The 24,105-nt window shown below is 50.0% G+C and overlaps 1 protein-coding gene and 1 long non-coding RNA gene across 5 annotated transcripts in view; one reads left to right on the plus strand and one right to left on the minus strand.

Annotated features, from left to right (window-relative positions):
• CIITA (class II major histocompatibility complex transactivator) overlaps nucleotides 1–23,809 on the minus strand; it is a 39,369-nt gene extending 15,560 nt beyond the window's left edge. For 2 of the 4 annotated variants that reach the window (XM_067706642.1, XM_067706641.1), the window contains exons 1-8: nucleotides 23,670–23,809; nucleotides 8,288–8,434; nucleotides 7,953–8,048; nucleotides 5,494–5,556; nucleotides 5,233–5,313; nucleotides 2,896–2,940; nucleotides 1,689–1,829; nucleotides 1,148–1,291 (exon numbers count right to left, since the gene is read on the minus strand). In XM_067706642.1, the coding sequence (XP_067562743.1) occupies nucleotides 1,148–1,291; nucleotides 1,689–1,829; nucleotides 2,896–2,940; nucleotides 5,233–5,313; nucleotides 5,494–5,556; nucleotides 7,953–8,048; nucleotides 8,288–8,434; nucleotides 23,670–23,721 (769 nt within the window). In that variant the 5' untranslated portion in view covers nucleotides 23,722–23,809. Of the gene's footprint in view, nucleotides 1–1,147; nucleotides 1,292–1,688; nucleotides 1,830–2,895; nucleotides 2,941–5,232; nucleotides 5,314–5,493; nucleotides 5,557–7,952; nucleotides 8,049–8,287; nucleotides 8,435–11,102; nucleotides 11,184–21,994; nucleotides 22,101–23,669 lie in introns of those variants that run through there. The other 2 variants (XM_067706644.1, XM_067706643.1) reach the window with 2 other exon arrangements.
• On the plus strand, nucleotides 386–18,216 carry LOC137207152 (uncharacterized). Its single transcript, XR_010934951.1, has 4 exons — nucleotides 386–572; nucleotides 3,251–3,352; nucleotides 5,267–5,364; nucleotides 18,031–18,216. It is a non-coding gene; the product is annotated as an uncharacterized lncRNA (long non-coding RNA).
• Nucleotides 23,810–24,105: the final 296 nt, after the last annotated feature.

Raw genomic sequence — 24,105 nt, forward strand, 5'->3', positions numbered from 1 at the left:
AGGGCAAGGAGTACAGAAACAACAAGGAGCCCACTTGGGTGACCCCCTTCCCAAATCAGGCTGTAGGGCTGGGAGTCTGGGGAAAGGTGAGGGGAACTTCCAGAGGAAGAAATTTCAGGCCGAAGTTGAGGAAAGAGCTCTGGAGTTACAACTAGGCTCCCAGAGCCTTGGTTTTCCCATCTGTGAAATGGACACAATCAGCTCATAGGGAGCTTAGGGCAAGTGCTATACAGCACTTTCCCCACTGTGTGGTCAGTACTCATTTTCCTGGATGCCCAGAACACCCTCTTGCTCCTGGGGCACCAACGCATTATACAAAAACTGGCATGCAACCTTCAAAAGATGCTCTTGAATTGAGTGGAAGTATCCCCCTTAGCCTCATTCTCTCTCCCATCCCTTAGAGACCAACATGCCTTCCTTTGGACAATTCACAACCTTTCAATGTGGCAGGTCAGCAGGGACCATTTTACTGACCTGGAAACAAGGCAATTCAGAGAAAGCTATGCAAGGATGCATACCAAACTGTTCACAACGGTATACTAAAAGAATGAGGGAGAGACTCAGGAACTCTTGTAAGTATCTCTTATTGCTTGGTTTGTTAATGAGCATGCATTGATGTTGTGCTTTTATTTTAGATTTTTTTTTTTGATGTGGACCATTTTTAAAGTCTTTATTGAATTTGTTACAGTATTGCTTCTGTTTTTGTTTTGGTTGTTTGGCATGAGGCATGTGGGATCTTAGCTCTGAGACCAGGGATTGAACACACACCCCCTGCACTGGAAGGCAAAGTCTTAACCACTGGACTGTCAGGAAAGTCCCGATGCTGTGATTTTAAAATATAATAAAGTTTAATTTTTTTTGATAGAAAAGGAGAAACTAAGGCTTACTCGGGGAAAGTGACCCAAAAAATGCCACTTAGCCACTTGGTGTATCACTCACCCAGACCACGTTGGGGAGCCCTGCTCCTCCGCTTTGATTTTTGGGAAATGGGGACAGAGATGGGTGTTCTGGGGAAGGAGGACCATGAGAAGGTGCTAGGCTAAAACTGCCAAATATCTGGGACAGGGGTGGGGTGGAGGGGGGATGGGATCAGGGAGTAGTCAGGTCACAGGCAGAGGGGGTGGGGCGTCCGGCCTCGCATACTCACCTTGGTAGATGAGTATACTGGAGACCCCTGTCCCAGCCCCTGAGATTTGCCAGAGCCCCTGGGGCAGAGTGGAGAGAGTGGGGATGATCTGGATGGGTCCAGCAGGGAGACTCAGGCAGCTCAACAAGGAACTGGAAGGGGGCACTGCAAGAGACAAAGGCGGTGAGGTGGGATTCTCCATTAACATCTTAATTAACAGCTGACTCCCTTCTAAAGGGCTCCAGTCTTCCAGAGAGCCGCAGCTGTGTCTGCTTGCCTGTGGTGGTGGTGCTGGCACAGAGAGGGTGCTCAGTTCCCAGCTGATGAAAGCATCGGGCTGGCGGGTGAATTCCCTAATTGGCGGGGATTCCCTGCTGTGTTTCCTAGGAATGCGTTTCCTTCCAGGGCATGTTTTCTGGCACAGACTGGGTTGATGGGGACATCGAGGATGGCATTGGCTGGGACAGAAGTGGGGGACACTAGTAGGGGAGGAATTCCCGTCCCTGGCGGCTCCTGCCTCTGGGCAGCGGGGAAGCCCACCCTCTGCAAGCCCCTAACATACCGGTGTCCTCCAGCCGGGTCTGGCTGGGTGCTGGCTCCTTGTTGAACAGAGCAGGTGGTGATGGGCAGGGCTGAGCTGAAGAGTCACTCACTAGCCCCACCAGGAAAGCACCAGTCACCACGGGCACGGCTAGGGGCTCAGCTGTGAGGAAGGGCCAATGTTAGAGGCTGGGTGAGATCTGGGTGGGTGCCTGCAGGGGCCTTCCCAGGGTAGGGAGCGCTCTGGGAGCAGATCTCTACTGGCAGTGGAAGGAAACTCCTGTCCTCTTCGCTGCCCTGGGTGAAGCTGGTTTTATCAGCAACTGCTGTGTGCCAGGCAGCCCTCTACCCCCAGCCTCCTCTTTGTGACTGGGCCCTGAGAGCTTCCTGCCATGGAGAGCTAGGGGTGGGATAGACCTATGAATAGGCTGTTAGCCCAGGCCCCTATCAGCTTGTACAGCCAGTCACTGAGCCCCCGGCCCCCTAAGAGGCCCCAAGCACTGCCCATCAGACTGGGGCAGGAGTTTATCTCCTCCATTTAATTGGGAGCCCTAGGAGGGTGGAGACTTGCCTCCCCCATCAGATTGGGAGCTCCCTGAAGACAGAGACTATTTCTCCATCATCCTGGGGTCTTCGTGGACAGGGTCCCTGTCTTCTCCATCAGATTAGAACTTTCTGAGGGCAGGGACCAGGCTTCCTCCATCGGACTATGAGGCTTTCATTCCTCAGTCTGTTCCCGCAGAGGGGCTGGTTGCCCAACCTTTGCAATAACAACTGAGTGGGAGGGGAGCGGGACTGATGAGTATGGGGGAAGAGGCTCACTGAGGCATGGGGGCTCTATGGAGGGTGGGAGGGCACTGGGTAACTAGCTGATCCGAGATGACTCTACACTCTGGAAGGAGACATGTGGCCTGGAGGGGCAGTGGAACTAGGTGGTGGTGGTAGGGTGGGGTCTCAGCTCTGACTCAGAGTTAAGAGGAGGGAGGTGTTAGGGGAGAGCCTTTGTAGGAGGAGCTGAATCTCCCAGCAGTCCCTGAACTTCAGAGCATGGGCTATGGAATCATGATCTTGGTTTGAATCTCAACTCCACCTCTCACTTGCTGTGTGATCTCAGACAAGTGGCTTCACCTCTCTGAGCCCCGGCTTTCAAATGCCAGTTTACATGCGGGCCTGAGGAGGCCCTGGCTTTCCTGCCCATCAATCTCCCAGGACCCACCCGCCTTGCTCACCTAGCTTCCTGTGCTTCAGATCCACAGGCAGCTCCTCTGGGAAGGCTGCAGAGAGAACACTATGGTCATCAGCCCCAGGGAAGGGGTATTCCAAGCCAGGAGGGGCTTGCGGACCCCAGCAGGCCCTATAGAATTGCCTTAAATGGCTGGGAAGTGGCCTTGGGGGTCCCTTTCCCTCCCCAGCCCCCAACAATTTCTGCCCCTACTCATTTGCTTGAGCCCAAACCCCATCTTGAAGCACCCAGGACAGTGAGGCACTGGGAGAGGCAGAGCCACAGAGGGGACACAAGATGAGTTTGAGTTTTAAAAAATAATACTAAAAATTTAAAAAACCCTGCTTTTGGTCCCTTCCTAGCTGTGCGTCTCTGCAACACAGCCTCTCTGAGCCTTTGGTCTCTCATCTGTGAAATGGGGGCAGTGATTCCCACTTGGCAGGAATTCATTGGAAATCAGTTGAGTGAGTATCAAGCATGTAACACATTGAGAAAACCCCTATGTGTCCCTTAGCAAGAGGCTGATGAACCAAATTATGGTTGATCATGTGAAATACCACACAGCCCTAAAAATAACAAGGATGCTGAAGGGCATATGGGGCAGTACTGGTGTCTGCAATTTACCTTGAAACGTTCTAAAAATAAAATGGTTGGATGGGCGGATGAATAGAGGGATGGCTAGAGATGTGTTAAGACCACTATAGCCAAACACTGATGGTAGAATGGAAGTGATGGGTATATGGTTGTTTGTAGTACAACTCTTTCATCTTTGCTGTATGTTGAAATTTTTCATAATAAAATATTAGGGAAAATGTTTATGAAATGAAAAGAAAGGAAGAAAGGAGGAAGGGAAGGAGGGAGGAAGGAAAGGAGGAAGAAGAATAAAAGAGAGAGGAAGAGAAAGAAAGAAAGAAAGAAAGAGAGAGAGAGAAAGAAAGAAAGAAAGAAAGGAAGAACGGAAGGAAAAAAATAGAAAGGGAAATTCCTGGAGGCAGGACCATGTGTTTTCCATTAGTGCTAAGAAAATAACCTCCCAGACATGTTAAATGAAGAAAGAGTGTAGGTAAAATATGGTCATTTGTGTGAAAAAAAAAATTTTTTTAAGAGCTGGCTTTTAGACAAATAGAATATTCCTAACAAGACTAAAAGGGCACTGGCAACATAGATTGTCTTCAGGGAGGGAAAATGAGGGACTGGGGGAAAAGGATGGGAGGGAGATTTTTTTTCACTGAATATTTTTTACACATTTTGAATTTTTATGCCATGCACCTGTTTACCTGTTCAAATTAAATAACTAGGTACAGGGTTTACACATGGTCTGGCACATAGTAAGCTTTTGATTAACTGTTAGGCCCATTTTATGGAAATTTTCATTCAGTGGATATTTATTGAGGTGTTCCTGCATGCCAGTCATGTGCCAGGTGCTGGGGATGTAGTAATAAGAAAGACAAGGTCCCTGTCCTCACAGTGGGGGAACTAAGCAAAAGGCAATAAATAAAATAAGTCCAAATTGTGACAAGTGCAACAGTGAAGGAGAGACACAAACAAGGTGAAAATAAGTGAGGTAATTTATATGGAAAAAGTTGGTCTAGGAAAGCCTTCAGGAGGAGGTGACATGCTGGCCAAGACCTAACAGATTCCCAAGCCCACCATGGGAAGGGGGAGGACATTCCAGATAGAGAGAACAGCAAGTGCAAAGGCCCTGAGGCTGAAAAGGATACATGGGTTATAGGAATGGAAAGAAGCCAGTATGGCTGGAGCATGGTGGCTCATAGTGAATTAGGAGAGGTGGGAAGGGCCAGATCAAACAGCCCTTGTGGTGTGTATTTTGTAGCCATTGGAGGGTTAGCAGGGCAGCAAAATGATCTGATTTGCATTTAAAAGTCCACATTGGCTGCCGGGTAAGGACAGATTAAGGAGGCAGGGAGACTGACCAGGAGGCTCAGAGAGATGCAGGTACTTGCCCAAGTTCATATAGACTATAAACAGCAGATCCAGGATTCAAACCCAGATCTTGCTGGGAAAAAACTGTGCTTGAAGAGACCTCCCTTAAATACTAAGGATGGAAGAGAAGCCAGAGCCCAGAGGTCCTTTTGGAAATGGCAATCAAAACAGCCAGAGGTAGAGACCCATCAGGAGAGGGGCCATTTGATCCTGGGCCGTCTGCTTCCTCCCTGGGTCACCAGGGAGCAGTGGTGAGGGAAGAGGTGAGTGGGATACCCAAGCCTGGCAGAGCAGACAGAACTTAACGAGGGAAGCAACGGGGAGCCCTAACAGGTTTTAGAGCCAAGGCATGGCTGGGAGTCAAGCAAGGCTAGGCCGGATCAGGGAGGGGCTCACTCACGTCTTTTCTGACTTTTCTGTCCTGCTTCCTCCAGCACCTCCACACTCTCGCTGATCATTTCTTCCAGTCCTATGTGCTCGACTTCAGGAAAAAACCAAAGACACCAACACACACAGTCAGTGGACGTCCAAGGTGAGCTCCCATTGTCCCTATGTTGGGGATGATCTGACCATCCATCAAAGGTGGTTGTCAGGTATTACAGCACTCTCCAAGGAACAAGGAAGGAAATGCAGGCTAAGCCAGGGCCCCCCCCCAACTTACTGAAAATGTCTTTGCTCAGGCCCTCCAGCTGGGAATCCTGGAAGACATACTGGTCCAGTTCCGCTGCCCAGACAAGAAAAAGTGCAGTCAATCAACTAGTTCTCACCGAATGCTGGGCAATGCTTATTGCCCAGCCCGGCCTTGGGCTGGGCATCGGGGAACCGTGACCCTCCAGACCTAGCGCACACTGGGGCTCAATAAATGTTGCTGAATGAATGATCAAATTAATGAAGGAACACTGAAACTTCATGGGCTCTTAATCTAATTGAAGGGATGATATGTATGCATACAAATTTATCTATTGCTATAACGTAGTGCAACACAGCGTAGTAGAGCTGTCTTGAGTTTGAGTTTAAATTCCAGTTCTACTCCCCAATTGCCCTACAAGCTGTACAATCTTGGGTCAGTTACTTAACCTCTCTGGGCCCCCATTTCCTCATCTGTGTAATGAGAATAAATAACACCTACGACCCAGGGATGGATGGTGAGGGTTAGAGGCTCTGCATTTAAAGCAATCGACACAGTAGCTAGTACACAGTAGACAACCAATGGTTGTTAATTATATGAAGTGGAACATGGCTTAGAGCCAAAGGGAAGACAGTTATCATGGCAAGAGGAGAGAGTGTATATAGTGGGATGGGGCAATCAGGGAGGGCTTCCCAGAGGAAGGGGTCCTGAAGCCAGACCTTGAAAGATGGGGGTGGGGGTAGATTCTGAGAGGTGAAAAGTGTAGGGCTTTCTGGGTAGTGGGGACAGAGTGAGGAGAGGTGTTTGGGAAACTCTTAGAAATAGGTGTCTTCAGTAAAAGTTTCATGTTGGGGAAAGTTAGGACTGGATTTTACAGGCCATGGGGAGCCATAAAAGGCTTCTGAGTGAGGAATGGAGTGAGGGCATAAATGGTGATAATGATGATGATGATGATAAATATAATGATGATGGTGTTGATGGTAGTGGTGGGGTGGTACCTAACACTTACTGAATGCTTACTCTTCTCAAATTCCTGCTCTAAACACTTTATGCACAGAAACTTATTCAATCCTCACAGTGATCCCGTGAGGCAGGTGTGATTATTATTCCCATTTTATGGGAATGGAAGCCAATGTAATACTTCGGGGTGCCTCAGATGACTGCATGCCCAGGACCAGAGACTTCAGGAACAGACTCGGGTGAAGCTGCCTCCTCCACTTGCTCCCACTTCCTGTGTAGATGCCCCTAAGGGGAAAAAGCCCCCAAATCCTAAGTGATTTGGGAAAAAGCCCAACTCATTCATTACTGCCTCCAGTTGTGAGGAAATGTGAATACTTTCAGCCCTAAACATTTCTGCTTCTCCCAAGTAAATTCCCAGGAAGGAAAGGAAGCAGGCAGGTTCTCAGTTCTGTAATCTTTGAGACACATACAGTTACTGCTCCTCTCCATTTTCTGCCCTTGTATGATGCTGGATTAACTATGTGTTGGGGAATGTCTAGCCATGTTCATGCCCGACCTCCTAAGTGATGTGATTCTTGGGATGCCAGGAAAAGGGCCACTAAGAACATCTGTGCAGGCTGTTCACTGTACAGGATGCCCAGAAAAAAGGGCAAATGGGGGCAGGAATCCAGCCTTCACTTTGATAGCCAAGCTGTTACATCTTAATGGGGGCTGCATCCTCTAGAAGAAGGGGCATCTTTTTCTAATTCAACAAAGCCTCTGTATGAGACAGTGGTGAACCTGGTAAGGAGGGATCCTTCACCTCCCACAAAAAACAACAGAAACACCTCTCCCCAGAGAGTCCCAAAGAGTTCTGCCCTTGTCTGAAAACTGTAGGTATTTTTCAAGCTGCCAACCAGCCTCTCAGCTTGAGCCTTACCAAACCTCCCCACTCTAGATACCTTCCCTCTTGTGGTGAAAAATAAGGACTTTGAATTTCAGACCTACCCATTACTATCTCTAATGCAGCCTTGGGTAGATTCTTTATCTCTCTAAACCTCAATTTCCTCATCTGTAAAATGAAGATACTAATAGTACCTACTTCCTTTGTTTTTGTAAGATTTCAATATGATAACACATGCACAGTGGTTTGCAGGCTACAAGTGCCCCCCAAAGGTAGTTATTACAAATACTAGAGTAGTTTAGCTTAGGAGCTGAGGAGAAAGGGAGGGAGGGAGGGGCATATGATATGGGCTTTGTGGGAAGGAAAGAAGAGCAACAAATAGAAAAATGTATAGAAATGGAGGCAGAAGATGGAAAAGTGAGATTTGTTTGCCTGGTGTTCATTAGTGAAGGGCTCTATTTCCCTACCTTTCTCCATCTCCCTTCTTTCCCCGATTCTCTGTCCTTTTAGCCCTCGCTCCCCATCCCCCCTTGCCCCGATTTCTGAGGGAGGGCCTGGAGGCTCCTGGTGAATGGGTGAGATTAACAAAACAGATAAAAGAGTCTTTTCCCTCAATTGTCCTTTTTCTGGGTTCATAATGCTTCCTCACCGATATTGGCATAAGCCTCCCTGGTCTCTTCATCACCTTCCATATCACACAACAGCCTGCTGAACTGTTCGCAGTTGATGGTGTCCGTATCAGGTTCTGGGAGGAAAAGCCACTTCGATGAAGCAGGAAAGATCTGGGAAGAGGGCTGGTGGGGAAGGAGGGAGAGGCAGGGCGGGCTGGGAGATATTTCCATTAGGAGCCAGAGTGGCAGGGAGTTGGAGCTGTCCGTGGTGCTGACCGGAATTCCACAGCCAGGGCTTCCCCTGGTTGCCATCTCTACTGCAGGCAGAGGGGTGGGGAGGGACTTGGAAGGGGCCAGAGGGAGGAGAACCCACCTGAGCAGAGCTCTAGCTCTTCTTCTCCAGCCAGGTCCATCCGGTCATAGAGGTGGTAGAGATGCAAAGGGTCAGCATTGCTGTTGAGAAGCTCCAGGTACCCACCTTCTAGAGGCCCCAACTCCATGGTTGTGTGCTGTCCACTGCCTGGAAGGGAGACGCACTCAGTTAGCTCATGGGGTGTTGGAAAGATACAGAGAATTAACACCTATCACAGTCTCCAGCTGGGTCTCTTGGTGAAGGCCAGGGTTGGCAGAAGCCAAAGAAAGTGAGCAAAGGTTCTCATTCAGCACCTCTTATGTGCTCAGGGCAGTGGGGAGAAGCAGCCCTATGTCCTTCCTCCACAGAACCTACAGTCACACTGGGAAGATGCCCATGACACAGAAAAGGGAACTGGAGAAGTTTAGATTCAAAACCTCTCATACCTGGGAGCCAGGAGACCTAAGTTCTGCTGCTGGCACTACCATGAATGACAACAGCTAAGATGTACAGAGCACCTACTATGTGCCAGACACGTGGTCTAGCACATTTAATCCTCACATCAACAACCATATGAGGTAGGTACTATTACTAACCTCATTTTACACATGAGTAAACTGAGGCTCGTAGAGGTGAAGTGACCTACATAAAGTAACCCAAGTCCAACCAAGATTTAGTTCTGGGCAGTCTGATTCATGGACCTGCATATAAGTGTTATGCTCTCCTGCCTTGGATGACCTCAAGCAAGTCTGTGCTCCTCTCCATGCTTCAGTTTCCTAATCTGTAAATTGAAAGAGTTGGGGCATATTTCCTCTAATATCTTTCATTATTAATTGTTGGAGGACATATCAGATGCCTTAGGTTCTACTTCATTTAATCTTCAAAACAACCCTGGCTGTATCCACACAAAAACTTGTAAACAAATGTGCAGAAAAACATACTTCATAATACCCCCAAATGGAAACAATTCAAAAGCCCATCAATGGATAAATGGATAAACAAAATGTGGTATATCCATACAGTACTCAGACATAAAAAGGAAGAAAGTACTGATACACGCTTCAACATAGATGAAATTTGAAAACATCCTGATAAGTGAGAGAAGCCAGACACAAAGGCACATCTTGTATGGTTCCATTTATATGAAATATACAGAACAGACAAATCTTTGAACATAGAAAGTAAATTCGTAGTTGGCTACGGTGGAGGGAGAATTGTGGAGGGAAATGGGGAACCATTGCTCGTGGGTATGAGGTTCCTTCTGGGGGAACGATGAAGTGTTCTAAAGTTGGCTGAGGGTTGGTTGCACAACTGTGTGAATGTACCAAAAAGGCCATTGAATTGTACCCTTTAAATGAGTGAATTGTCTGACATTTGAATTATATCCCAATAAAGCTGTTAAAGCAAAACAAAACACTGGCACTGGGAGGTAGGCATTATGGTCTCCCTTTTGCAGACGAGCAGCGTGAGGCTCAGAGAGGCTAACAGCCCCCTGACGTGCAGCTCTTGCTGGCTAGAGCCAGTGTGAAGCTGCATCTGCGTGGCTCCAATGACCCCGCCCTACTCTCTAGTGCAGGGAGTCTATGATTCCATGGTCTGTTCATTTCCTGTTGCTACTGCAACAAAGTACCACAAGCCTAGTAGCTTGAAGCAACTGAGTCTTATGCCCTCGCAGTTCTGGAGGCCAGAAGTCGAAAATCAAGGTGCAGGCAGGGCCGTGGTCCCTCTGGAGGCTCCAGGGGAGAATCCTCCCTTGCCTCTTCCATATTTGGGAATTGATGGCATTCCTTGACTTGTGACCTTGTGGCCACATCACTCCGTTCTCTGCCTTAGTGGTCACATCACCTCCTAATCTTCTGCCTTTCTCTTAAATGGACATTGATTTAGGGCCCACCCAGATAATCCAGGATATTAGTTCAAGATCCTTAACTTAATTACATCTGCAAAGACCTTTTTTTCCCCACATAAGGTAGCATTCAAGGTTCCAGGGATTTGATGTGGGCATATCTTTGGCGGGGGGGGGGGGGGGTGCACTATTCAACCCGCTATACTTGGGATGCAGATACATGCTGGAAAGAATCAAAAGAAGCTTCTTGGAGAAGGTGAGAAGAGAGCTGGCCAGAGGATCTAAGACAGCCTTCTGAGTGCCCAGCCTGGGCCAGAATAAAATGAAACTGAAGCAGGGAAATGTTGTGAGAAAACACACACGCACAACTTACCACCACCTCCCCAGGTGTTTCTTCTCCTTTCACTCATCAACAACTCTTGCTAGCTCTGGAGGGTCTCAACACAGACGCACATATCACAGAGAATGAACTTTCCAGTCCAACGAGAGGCCCTGGCCGGGGTGGACTGTTTATAATGGGTTGGGTGTGGGCTACAGGAACACAAACATAGCAGGCTTGCGTTAAAGGCCCAGCCAACCATGACTGGAGGAAGCAGAACTGAAAGATGGGGCCGCCATCTTCCATTTCTTGGAGAGGGGCCAAGGCTGGGGGGTGCGGGGAGGGTTCCACTTCTTCCAACAAGTTGTCCTGGGAGCCAACGAAGCAATCTACTGTTCTGTCCAGGGTGGTAAGAGAAGACCTCCCTGTCCCAAATCTTGCCTGCTGCCTGCCTCCCATTTTTCAGTCTGTGGTCTTTATTGCGAGCCTACATTGTAGCCATCTGCCTTTCTCCAGACTGTGGCATCTGGGGACAAGAGCTCAGGACGAACCCCAGCAATTCCATGAACAAAATGTGGGACTCAGTTTTCCCACAAGGTCGGCCAGGGACCTTCAAGCTCAATCTCCTTCATCCTACAGAGGAGAAGATGAGACCCTGAGAGGGGACGTACCTTGCACGAGGCCCAAGAGTCTGCCGGTGGTGGAGCCTGCACCTGATCCCCTAGCACAAGACTCCCAGTCCACGCTCTTTCCTGCCAATCAGAATATATCCAGTCAAATAAGCACCCCCATTTATCTAGGCTCAGGAATAGAGACTGGGTCCCATCACAGATGGGCAATGGAGGGAGGTACAGTGAGGAAGAGCCTGAAGAAGTCTAGCTTATTGACAAGCTCAGCTTCAAACACTGGACAGCATCACCAAATGTGATCAAATACCAGGGCAATACACTGACAGTAGAGAAAGAAGGCAACTCCTTTGAGCTTTTGGAGTCAAACTGCCTGACTCTGAAACCACTCCTATCTACCAACTCACCACAACCTGGGTTTTTTTAATCTCATTTTTTAAATCTTTTTAATCTCATTTTTTAAATCTCTTGAAGCCTCAGTTTCCTCATCTTTATTTTTATTTTTTGGCCACGTGCACGGCTTGCAGGATCTTAGTTCCCTGACCAGGGATTGAATCCAGGCCCCCTGCAGTGGAAGTGCAGAGTCTTAACCACTGGACCACCAGGGAATTCCCTCAGTTTCCTCATCTGTAAAATGGGAATAATAATACTTGGTAGCTCATAAGGCTTAGGTGAGTTAATTCATGTAGAGCCCTTAGGAAGGTGACCATCACTTAGTAAGTGCTTAATGAATGGAAGCATAGAACAGCGTCCAGCACACACTTGATGAGCACAACGTGGGTGATGGTCCTTATTATTATTATTAATTCACCTCTTACCTCTGTGAGACTGATAAAGGGATCCTTTCTCTTCCATTCCTGCGTTACCACATTGTGAAGCCAAGCTTTCTGTTCTTTTGCATAAGGAGACCCCGCAACCTCCACAGGAACAAGCAAGCCCCAGAGGCAGCAGTGCAACCTGGAAAGTCTGCTCTCAGACACCCCCAACATACACCTCAGCACCTTCCTGCATCTCCAAGACAGAGCATGCATCTTACACATTTCCTCTTGACTAGACAAAGATTTGCAGCTCACAACAGACTTCTGCCTCTAGCCCCCAATCTGAGCTCACAAAGAGCCCTAGGGAGAAGGCATGTGGAGTATTATGCCTATTTGACCAAGGAGGATACTCAGACACCTCGCTGAAATGGCCTGTCCAAGGTCACCTGGTTGGAGAACTTGAGTTTGAATCCTGGCTGGGAGACCTTAGGCAAGTGACTTAACCTCTCTGAATATCAGCTTTCCCACCACTAGATTGGGATAATGCCACTTACCTTGTGGGACCATCAAAAGGCCAAGAAGGGCTCTGTGTGGTGTGCCAGGCACACAGGAGGCCCACGGTCAAAGGAAGTCCATTATATTGGGAGCCTGAGAATCTAGGCTTGCAGTTTAGAGCTCTCCGAAGTACCATAGCGCCTCCCATTCATGCCAAAATCAACTTGGCCTGGGACCTCCCGGGGTTCCCACAACCATGTTTCCTGTGTCTCTAGATGCTTAGGAAGTGCTTCAGAGCCTCCTAACTGGACTCTTTCCTCCTCCTGCAATTCCAGAGCAGGCTGGAGGCAGAGAGCCCTGACCGCCTCACTGCAGAGGAGCGAGTCCCTGTCAGCTGCCCCAGCACAGGACAGATCCTACAGCCAAGGAGCCCTTGAGTGCAAGAACCCTTCCTCTAGCTCACCTACCCCCGGGTTCTCTCCATCAGTAGGACTGATGGTGCCTAGCTAGAATTCATAGGTGCCCTCTGAGTGCCAGGTACCAAACAACATGATTTATAGACATTATCCCGTTTAGCTGAACTCACACATTAGCTATTTGTATTTCCATTTCTCAGATGAAGAAACAGGCTCAAAGAGAAGAGTAATGAGCTGGGATCTGAAGCAGCTGCCTGGCACCAAGGCTCAGCTTCTTCCAGGCTCTGGCCCCCTGGCCACCCTGGGGAGGTGCCTTCGCCCGGAGCGAGGAGGCATGGGTGGCAAGACAAGTTCTCCTTTTGAGGAGCTGTCTGGGGTGCAGCAGAGGAGTGGGCTGTGCCTTTCTGGTAAGTGGGCAGTATTTTTAGAAGGTTCTCTTTGGACCCGCCCTTCCCCCTGGGCCACCACCTTCCACATCCAACTTGAGAAAAAGTTCTTAATCCTTTTGCCACCAAAAGTCCCTTTTGGGGTTTGTTTCCATCCCCATTTCACACTACACTGCAGGTTTTGAAAGCACATACACACCAAAATCGTTTTTGAAATAAAGGTTCATTCCTCTCTCCCCTGAGGGAAATCAAGTATTACCAGAATGTTCTAGCTCAGACCTTGATATTCAGTTTCTGCAGCCTTTCTGTGCTCCATCTCTGCTGGGGAGAGTCTTTTGTGTCTGGGGTTGTGCTGGACGCTCTCTATTTATCATCTTGTTTCAATTGTCACAATAGTTCTGGGAGATTGGTATTATTGTACACATTGTACAGATGATGACAGTGAGGTTAGGCTCAGTTATCAGCTGCTTTCTTCCCAGAGAGGGGGGTGTATCCTTGAAGGTCTGAAGAGGCATTCAGAGGGAGAAGGGGACTCCTTTGCTACCCCAAACCTTCAGCACTGCTATGCACTGTGATGAAAGAGCATGAGAAGAAATACTTCCCTACTTGTTGACTGGGATCTTCTCCTGAGGAAGGAATGGAAAATCTCTGAACCATGTGTCTAGAGACATGGGTTTGAGTTCCAGCTCTGCCTTTGATCTTGAATATCATTCTCTACCCTTACGAGCTTTAGTTTCACCAACTGGGTGTGGGATCCCACTCAGATGAGGCATTTGGGGATTCTAGATACCTCATTGCCTATCGGCTTTCCCCCCTGCCTTTCCCCAAAGGCCCCCTAACACCACTCTGCTCCCCAACTTCATGACAAGCTGCTTCCGCAGGCCACATGGTGGCCAGAAGCCAGGAGCCCAGGGTTACTTATCTACCACAACCAGCCCCCAGTCAGCAACTCTGTGGATCAAACAAGTTCCTCTTTGCTTCTTGCACCCTGTAGTCCTCCAGATAAACTCAACAAGACACCTTGCACTTTTTTTCTCTCCAAACCTATAAAACAATGATTTACTGAGCATCCCCTGTAAGGAAGTCACTGGGCTCAGTTCTCCGGGGGCCCTAGAGAGGTTTAAAACATAGCCCCTGACAAGAAGCTTGCAGTGTAGACCTGGATGATATCTTAGAAAAGAGACAAAATGTGTTGATAATGGTACAGTGGTTAAGAGTGTGTTGGGGGGCTTCCCTGGTGGCGCAGTGGTTGAGAGTCTGCCTGCCGATACAGGGGACATGAGTTCGTGCCCCGGTCCGGGAAGATCCCACATGCCGCGGAGCGGCTGGGCCCGTGAGCCATGGCCGCTGAGCCTGCGCGTCCGGAGCCTGTGCTCCGCAGCGGGAGAGGCCGCAACAGTGAGAGGCCCGCGTATGCAAGAAAGAAAAAAAAAAAGAGTGTGAGCTCTGGGTTCAAATTACAGTTCCACACTAACTGTTAGACCTCAGATAAGTTATTCAGCCTCTCTGAGTTGTGGAATCTATTGCCTTTAGGTGGCATAGTGTCAATCTCAGTAGGTTGCTATGACTTGCTTAAAGCGACATAGCCAAGAAGTGCTACTAAGATGTAAGTTCCAGAATGAGAGCAGCAAGGTGTCACTTGCCACTGTACAACTGGCAAAAATTAGAAAGCTGGGCAACACCAAGGGGTTGGTGGGAGTGGATGTGTGTGGCCACCTGCAGAACAGCCTGGTACCACTTAGAATACCTAAGGATGCAGAGATCCTACAACCCAGTGATTCAATTCTTGGGTATATACATACCAAAGAGATGCTCCCCCAGCTCCACAAGGACACCCATCTGAAGTTGCTCACTGCTGTGCTATTTGTGGTGACCAGGAGTTGGAGGCCACCTGGGTGTCTATTGCTAGGGGAAGGACAGTACAAAGCAGCTGCTGCAATCTATAGAGGATGGTGCAATAATTAGAAGCAACAGACCAAATGAGCATGGAGGTGGATCTTAATAACATAGTACAGGGACTTCCCTGGCAGTCCAGTGGTTAGGACTCTTCCTTCCGGTGCAGGGGGTGTGGATACAATCCCTGGCTGGGGAGCTGGGATCCCACATGCCTCGTGGCCAAAAAACCAAAACATAAAACAGAAGCAATATTGTAACAAATTCAATAAAGATGTTAAAAATGCCACATCCAAAACAAATCTTAAAAAAAATATAACATAGTACAGAGTGAAAAAGTAAGAAGCAGAATGAGCTCTGATAGCCCAATTCTAGATGTGCAGAGTGACACACAGGCACATAAAAAAAGCAACACGTATTTAAGAAGAACACATGCAAACAAAAGGATACACCCTGAGTGCATTCGAATGGGTGCCCAGAAAGAGGAAAGAGAATGGGGGAAATGGAAATTAACTAAGAGAGATGCCTCACGTGGACCAAAGATCATAGTGTACTGCGAATTGAGATATGAAGTTAACTGAAGATTGAAAGGCTCCTGAAGTTAAAAAGAAACCAAACCAAACCAAACCCAAAATGATGGAAGCCTCGTGGGGCTTCTGTGTTTCTGTGGCTCACCAAAAGAGGCCTGACACATGTAGATGCTCAAAAAGGAAGAAAACTGCACTCTTGCCACCCTGTAGGCTGTCCAGGGATGGGGGGATTTGGGCCCAGGAGCCCCCAGTCCTGGGGGAGGAGATGAGAATGTGCAGGACTTGGAGATGAACAGGGAAAGGTGGGCACCATCTGTAGAGGAGGAAGCCCTAGCACTCTGGCCCCCGTTGCTGGTCCAGTAGGGGCAACCCAGGAAAATGAGGCAGAGAGGACTTCCGGAAACTGCTGGTCTCACTCAAGACTTTCACTTCCTGGAGAGGCTTGTGGAGGTCACAAGAGACAGAGTGGAGACTAAGGTATTTGGCAATGCTGAGGGGCAATGGGGTTGGAAGGCAGCTGGAGGTTCTAGTCACTTCTCCAGGCGGGGAGATTGGAAGGTGTGTGTGTGTGTGTGTGTGTGTGTGTGTGTGTGTGTGTGTGTGTCTCCTATTACATCTTCCAATGTAGTAGGAGCCAGCAGACACGACAAGGAGAGGTCTTGAAATATTGTAATTGGGTGGCTCTGGTGCCTGACTCTGACCATAGGCTCCTCCTCTGCACCAAAGGGGGATTGGCTTGGAGTGTGGATTCAAAATGAAGAGTGACTCAGGCCTACAGGCCTAGGTGTTTTGTTTCCCAAGACAATTTGTGTGTGTATATGTGTGTCTTAATTACCATCGCAATGTCTCCATATAGAATATACAATTAATTGTTGCCAAAGACCCCACTGCTCCCTATTGCATTCTGCTGGGTCCCGTTGGGCACAGTTACGGCCCCTTAGGTATTTGGGTTTGCAACTGTTGGCCTGCAGGCCTTCTAAGGTCACGTCTATCTCTGATCTGCTGGAAATGGGATGGATGGGTGATTGGGGAAGGGAAAGGCAGGGCTGAATTCTGTCCTGCCCCATGGTGGGATTGGGACGCACATGAGGGTGTCTTCCAATAGAAAGGCTTGGAGGGGACTGGCCCTGAGTGCCCAAACTGGCCGGTTCCACAAAGGAAGGAGCAGGAAGCATGGGAGTTGTGGTATCTGGGGTGCTGGGTGTGTTTCCCCAGCTCTGGCACCAGCTCAGACTGAAAAGGGATTAGGAAATAAGCTGTCTGGGAACCACAGGGCACAAAGAGTTATTCCCCATTGGACCTAGCCTGCTGCTTCACCTTGCCCTCCTCAGTTCCAGCCCCCTCAAGGATCTTGGCATTTCCATCATAGCTCTCCGGCCTCTCTGGGCTGAGACTAGCCTGTGCCCGGATAAAGGGGTCTCAGAGCAGGAAAGCTGGAAATGGAAGTAGGATGGGCTCCACTCCTCTCCACAGAGCTTCTCAGCAGTTGGAGTGAGGGCAGAGGAAATGGACTGATGCAGCTACGGATCGCTGAGTTTACAACAGACTGGTGAGACAGGATCCACACAGGGAGTCATGAGACCTGAGATCTGCACCCTGCTCTGCACCTGACAGGCTATGTGACCCTGGGCAAGCCCCTTTCCCTCTCTGGTCCCCAGCGGCCTCATCTGTTAAATAAGAATGTCATGCTAGAACAGCGGCTTTCAAATGAAATTGTACAAGGAGCCCAAATCCCAGAACAGGTGATAATGGAGCTATTCAATTAAAGGGGATGGGGTTGAGGTGGGGGGGGGGAGCAGAACCCACCCCTCCCCAAAAGGGGCTGCACAGAAGACAGTAAAAAAGACAACTCCAGATGACAGTTTAAGCCTTGGCCACCAGATGCTCTCTGATTTGACAATTTCAAAAAAAAAATGTAGTAGATTCTGTGGTGTGCTACAGTCCCTTAAGGACCAACTGCTAGAGGGCAACAGGCTCACAGGTCACAGCTCAACCCCTCTGGGGGGATTTCCCTGGTGGTCCAGTGGTTAAGACTCCATGCTTGCACTGCAGGGGGCGTGGGTTCGATCCCTGGTGGGGTCACTAAGATTCTGCATGCCACGCTGTGTGGCCGAAAAAACAAACAAACAAACAAACAAAAACAACTCAACCTCTCTGGGAATAGCCCAAAGTCACACCCTTTTCCAATCACTGTAGCCACATGCAGTGATTGCTGCCTGTAGGCATGCAAAGGTCTGGTCTGGGAGTCTCAATTTGGGATAACCCTGGCCGTCCCAGCTTCAGCCCTCCCCACGGGATCGGCTGAGACCTCTCTTGTGACTGTATTGGAGCCCAGCTCCTCACTCTGCCCAATGCTGCTTCTTCCCTTTCCCCCAGGGGCCCTCTCCCCAACCTGGAGACCTCTCCCCAATAAACGTCCCATGTGCAAATCTCCACCTCTAAGTCTGCTTCCCAGGGAACCCCACCTGAGACAACTTGGCTCTGTTTTTCCTCAGGTAGGGCCTGGAAATCATACGGAAGCCCACAAAAGACCCCACAGAGACCACCTCTGAGCCCTTGGGCAAGGCACCTATCTTCTCTGGACTCCCTGGAGGACATCCACCTCATCACAACTTGGAAAATCTTGGAACTCAAACAAGACAAGCTCGGCTGCTGAGCGCAGTGCCTGTAAATGGCACAGTTACTGGGGCTGAGGGGCCTGACGGGCCTGGGGGGAGGGGGAGGGGAGGAGGGCGGAGATAGCTGGAAGAGCTGCAGCCAGGGGAGGAGGGGGCCCCAGCGCTTGACCAGAACGCAAGCCTCCCTGACCTCCGCGTGGCCTTCCCTCTGCAAGCCCCAACCTTCCCAGCTGCGGTCGGTGAGCCAAAAAGGAGTCCAACAAGTTTTTCCTGGAAGAAAACCTGAGCTGGGTGAGGGAGTGCGGAATGAGGGGCTTGTGGCTGCAGTTAGCAAAGCCAGGCTCCCAAATCCAGTCCTAACCCCCAGCTTGGCCTAACACGGCACCTAAGCCTGCGGCAGGTCCTTCGCTCCGTGCTAGAGGCTCCGAGGTAAATAAATCACGTCCTAGCCCTGCCGGCCAGCATCTGATGACAGTTAGCAAGCTTGGCTGTGAATCAAAATTGCCTGAAGTGGGTGCTAAACACACGGCAGCTGGACCTCACCCCCTGAGGTTCTGACCGTAAGTCTGGGGTGGGGTCCAGAAATCTGTATTTTTACATGAGCATCGCCCCTGGGCACCCCCTCCTCCAACACACTCACATACACACACTTGCCTTGTGGTGACTGAGAACTTAGATAGGTTTTATTTCCAAGGCGGCCTGAGTTTCCACTTGCCGAGAAGACATTGCCTCTCAGTTTGCATGGCTCTATGGCTTTTCCTTCCTCCAAGGGAACCTTCCAGACCCTGCATTTCTACCACCTTCCTACTTCTCCCCAGCTGGAAACCCCAAGACTCTGCGCTTAGGTTAGGTTGGTCCCCAGTTCCTGTATTTTTGCTTCCAAAAGTCCCTCAGCAGCCATCCCCTTGACCTAGTAGCCCCATCCCCCGAGCCTAGATTGTTACAAGAGCTCCTAGGTCTTTCCACTAATCCAGAGTCTTCCAAACTTCAGACATTCGCCTGCCTCCTTTACAGTTTTTTTGGTCCTATCTGCATACCACCTGTTGTATAATTTACCCAAGCATTTCCCTTAAATTAACTTGAAAAAAACCCAAACATATTTATTTTAAAAGAAAATTTTCTAGAATTAAAAGCAGGGATGCAAATACATACTTGTCCACAAATGTTTGTAGCAGCACTATTCACGAAAGACAAAAGATGGAAACAACCCAAGTGTCCGCTGACAGATGAATGGATCACAATGGAATATTATTCAGCCATAAAAAGGAATGAAGTTTTGACACATGCTGCAACATGGTTGAACCTTGAAGATGTTATGCCAAGTGAAAAAAGCCAGACACAAAAGAACAAATGTATAATTCCACTTATGTGAGTCACCTAGAGTGGTCAAACTCATAGAAACAGAAAGTGGAAGGGTGGTTGCCAGGGCCCGGGGGCAAGGGGAGAATGGGGAGTTAGTGCTTAATGGGGACAGAGTTTCAGCTTGGACCATGAAAAAGTTTGGGAGATGGATGGTGGTGACGGCTGCACAACATCGTGAATGTACTTAATGCCGTTGAATTGTACACTTAAACATGATTACCTTGCTAAATTTTGTGTTTAAAAAAGATGAAAACTTTCTTTCACTACCTTGCATGAAAAAAACCCCAAAAACAAAAACTGCAGTCTCATTTGCCATTGAAAGCAAAACAATGTTATCAAATTAATGTCAGCTGCCCTCCCACTTTGTTAAAAAGAAACATTAGTATTAGAGTGCTGTCATCATGCCTACTCACAAAAAAAGGAGGATTAAAAGAGAATCAGAAAAGCACCAATGTCCTCCCTATGAGACCCAGTGTCAATCAAGGCTTCTCTGAGAATTGTCCTTGGACCACGGATCACGTATGCGCCAAAGTCTTTGGAAACACAAGGGACGTGTGCCCAATGACGACCTCTCAGATCGTTCTAAACGATCCCTCTAGAATCTGTAAGGGTTACACCAGGCACACGTGTATTCTTTGGTGGTTTTTGCAAAGTGCTTCTGTGCAGGTCAGGAAATCATCAAGAAAGCACTCGTGTCTTATCTTATAGATGCCCCTCGGGAGGGGAAGTCAGTTACTCAGGGTGACGGATGCCAAGTCTGAAAGCCAAGTACCTAAGCTTTACCCTCTCCCTCAGGCCACTTCCCTGATTGCCCAAGACTGACCCCAGGCCTTGGAGCAGGGTCGCTGTGTTAATTTTCTGATTCTACTCTCCACAAGGTACTAGATGCCAGGTCCCAGCCATCAGACAGACTTTGCTATATCAACAAGTCTCCCTCCGACTATCCAGGACCCGCCCTGTATTTGTGGAGGCTCACACCTCCGCCCAGGTACTGGATGGGCTCTCAGTGGACCTGGTTTCAAATCCTGGTTCCGCTAATAACTTGGCTATGTGGACTTCGACAGAACCTCCCAGGAAGTCCCCAGAGGTTTTGTAACATGGAGTAGGTACTGGGGTTGGACCTCAGTGCCTTTCAATGTATGTATGACCTCTGGACCTCTGAGATAGGAAACACACACACACACACACACACACACACACACACACACACACACATCCCATAGCCAGTTAACCTGCCATTGGAAGCGCCACCCCAGGCCCAGTCAATGGGATCTGGGGGTGGGGGCTGGGAACCTGCACTCTAAACAGCCTTCTGGGTGATTCCCACGTGTGGGAAGCCTGGGACCCCCTGGCTCAGTCGTCTCTGAGGACCCTTCCACTCCATATTCTGGGATCTTGGAGGCCAGGTCCTTGCCTAAGGCAGGCTGGGATTTGGAAAGTGATGATTTGCTGGGGTCTCATCTTCTCCACTTTCAGCTCCACCAGGCCCTAGAGCAAGAAGCACTAATTTCCTTAACTTTCTGATTGGCTGGGAATGGTATTTCTTTTTTGGGGGGGGGGTGGAGTGGCACATAGATGGAAGACTTCCTGCCAAATTTAGGAACTCCTGGCCGCAATTGGAGGTGGGGCACTTATGTCCCCTCCCATGTGTCACCTAGGGTGGAGAGAGATGCTGTGGGACTCAAGCGAGAACTGCGGTTTTAAGGGTCCCAGACAGAGCTAGACATGGTGGCTCCAATTCTGATATTCTGGGACCTCGGACAGCCCCACCCCAATCCCTTTCCGGAGGCCCCTAGTTTCTCTCCTTAGAGGATGTGGCTCAGGACTCCAACGTGCGGTAGAGATGCGGACTGTCAAACACAGTCCAGGAAAGACCCTGCCCCCCAAGACGGTAAAAGAGAAGTGAGGATTTCTCCAATCCGGCGTTTAAATGTCTCCCCATAGCCCTCCCTGCGCTGGGGACCCCACCAAGAGGGCCGGGTACCCAGACTCCTGAGTCAGTGCGGGAACGTGATTCAAGAGGGAAGCTGAGGCTCAGAGAAGGGCAGCCCCGGTCCTAGGTTCCCCATAGAAGAAAAGTCTGTGTCTCCCTCCGCGCGGCCCTAGGCGCTTCTTCAGATTCTAGGACGCGCAGGGAGACTGTCTACCGATCGTTTGGCCACACCGCCTCCCTTCTCTGCGTGCTCCTTCTGTGTCCCAATCTCTCTGCAGACGCTGCCGCTCCCACCGGCTCTCCCTGCCGCCTCCCCTGGGCCCCGGTGCTCCGGGCAAAGCAGCCCAGCTCCGGGTTCCCCGCTCCCAGTTCCTGCGTGGAATCCTTCCAGGGATGCTGGAAACGAGGAGTTTCTAGGGTGTGCACTCCGCACATTACCTTCCTCCTCCTCCCAGCCTTGCTATGTGATCTCAGGCAAGTAGCTACCAGTCTCTGAACCTCTATTCCCAGCCCCACTTCAGGGGCTGCTAAGGGGACTTTGGTTACCTGCCGCTGTTCCCTGGACTCCCGCGCGCTGCCAGTGGCTTCTCCCTCCCGCCAGCTCTGGGGCTGCGGTGAGCGAGCAAGCTTGGGGAGAGCAGTCGCCTGGCCACCCCAGCTCCACCCACTGTGGCTGCCCTTTTTCTCTTTCACTTTCTCTGTGCAGCAAGGGGCTTGGGCCAGCCCAAGCTGGGGAGTAAACAGGCACCCGAGCCTCCTCCTGCTGCGCCTGCCATGTGCTTTCTCAGAAGCGCCTAGTCCAGCCCCCACACTCCCTGGAGAGTCTAATCAGCTCCTAAAAATGGCCAGTGCCCAGCTTTGGAGGAGGCAGCCTGCCCGTAGGCATATGATATACAAGCCCTGGTTTGCAGGGAGCTCATCCACCCCTGTCTGGCCCTCAATTTCCCTCCACCTCAGCCCCACCTTGAAGCTGGCAAACCACCCCTGCAGGGCACAGGGGCTTGCTTGCTGAGCCATTCACTCCTGGGAAGCCGGATGCCCTTGGGAGGAAGAGAAAATTCCTCAAGGAACTTCCCTGGCTGGAAATTCAGCCCTGGCAGCCCTGAGTTCCCATCACCACACACCTCCTAGCTGCTTTCCTCTCACCCTTCCTCTTCCAGAGGTCCTGGACCCCTGCTCCATCCACCCTGAGACCTTGGGGAGGTCACCTCCCTTCCCAGGCTTGGATTTCCTCATCTGGTATTGAGGGAGGGGGGGGTCAAGGTGACTTCTGACCTCTCTCTCCCCCTGGAAAACTCCCCCAACAAGCTCTGGCTGCAACCAACAGAGCTGGCAAACTTGTCATCCATCTGCAGGTTCAGAGGAAGCCTCCCATTTTAGCAGCATCTGTGAAGAGGAGTCCTACAGTCTCAACCACACTAATAACGGGCTCCTATGTGTGTCTTCAGATCCTACAATGCACCAGGCACTGCTCTAGACCCTTTGATTCCTCACCTTTGTCTTGTAATAAGAGTTTCCCCCTAATCGCATTTAACAGCCCAGGAAGACAGACTCAGAGTAGGTTGGGGACTTGTTCAGTGTCACTTCACACCCAGGCAACAGTGCAGCTGCGATTCAAACCTGCCGTGCTGCCTTCAGAGCTGGTACCAGATGTCTGTGCTATGCTGTCTCTCATCATCTGTCCCCTGTCCCCCACTTTTCCCCCCAAACACCATTTGGAAACTGGGGAGAGGGCAGCATCGGTCCAGGTGGCTGTATTGCTCACCAGCTGGGGCTCAACATCTAGACCAAGGGGCTGACTCTGGCTTTGGTTTCCCTGCTTCCCGGGGATGGGGTGGATCTGGCAGGGGTTCCACCCTTCAAGGGCGAGCTCCTCAGTGTTTACCTGGCAGAGAGAGGAACTTGTGGTTGGCCTAGCCGGGTCATGAATGCTGAGAGCTAACAACACGCCCCGTGAAAGTCAGCCCTTTAGTACCCTTCAGGCTGATAAAGCCCTCTTACATTCCAGGCATCTGGGCAGACCGAATGTCCCTCAGTGGAAGGAAATGGCAAACCACCTCACTTCTTCCAAAAGCCCCAGCAGGACAGAGACCCCTCTCGCCACCCTCACACTCCAGTTCAGAGCAATGTCTCTGACAATTTGGGACGGCGGGACGAGCTGAGACCTCACCCTAAATCAAGAAGCGTTCTCAGCCCCAACGTCTTCCACCCGCCTTTTTACCTTGGGGCTCTGGCAGGTAGGACCCGGCTGGGCGCGTAGCCAGGCAACGCATGGTGTGAGAAACAGAGTGAGGCAGCAGCTCCCGGACTCTGGCAGCCCCTCCTGTTGCCCTCAGCCTGCCCAACGATGCCTTCGGATGCCCAGCTCAGAAGCAGGCAGCCTCATCTCTGACCAGTCTCCCTACAAAAGTCTGGAGCCCGCCAAGCCTAAGTAAACATGCAAAGGAAGCAAGTAAGGGACCAGCAGAAAATTCTCACCCTACCAGGTGGTCTGAGCTGTCAGATTTCTCGCATCTAGACATGCTCTAATTTGCCCATGCTCCCTTAAACACGGACTTGCACCTAATGTTAATTTCAGTTCCTTGTTTTGGACCAAATCGGTGACCGACCTCAGAAGGTTATGAGTTGTCTATTGGAGGGTCTTCAACACGCTGACA

Source organism: Pseudorca crassidens, chromosome 15, assembly GCF_039906515.1.
Source record: "Pseudorca crassidens isolate mPseCra1 chromosome 15, mPseCra1.hap1, whole genome shotgun sequence".
Taxonomy (NCBI): Eukaryota; Metazoa; Chordata; class Mammalia; order Artiodactyla; family Delphinidae; genus Pseudorca; species Pseudorca crassidens.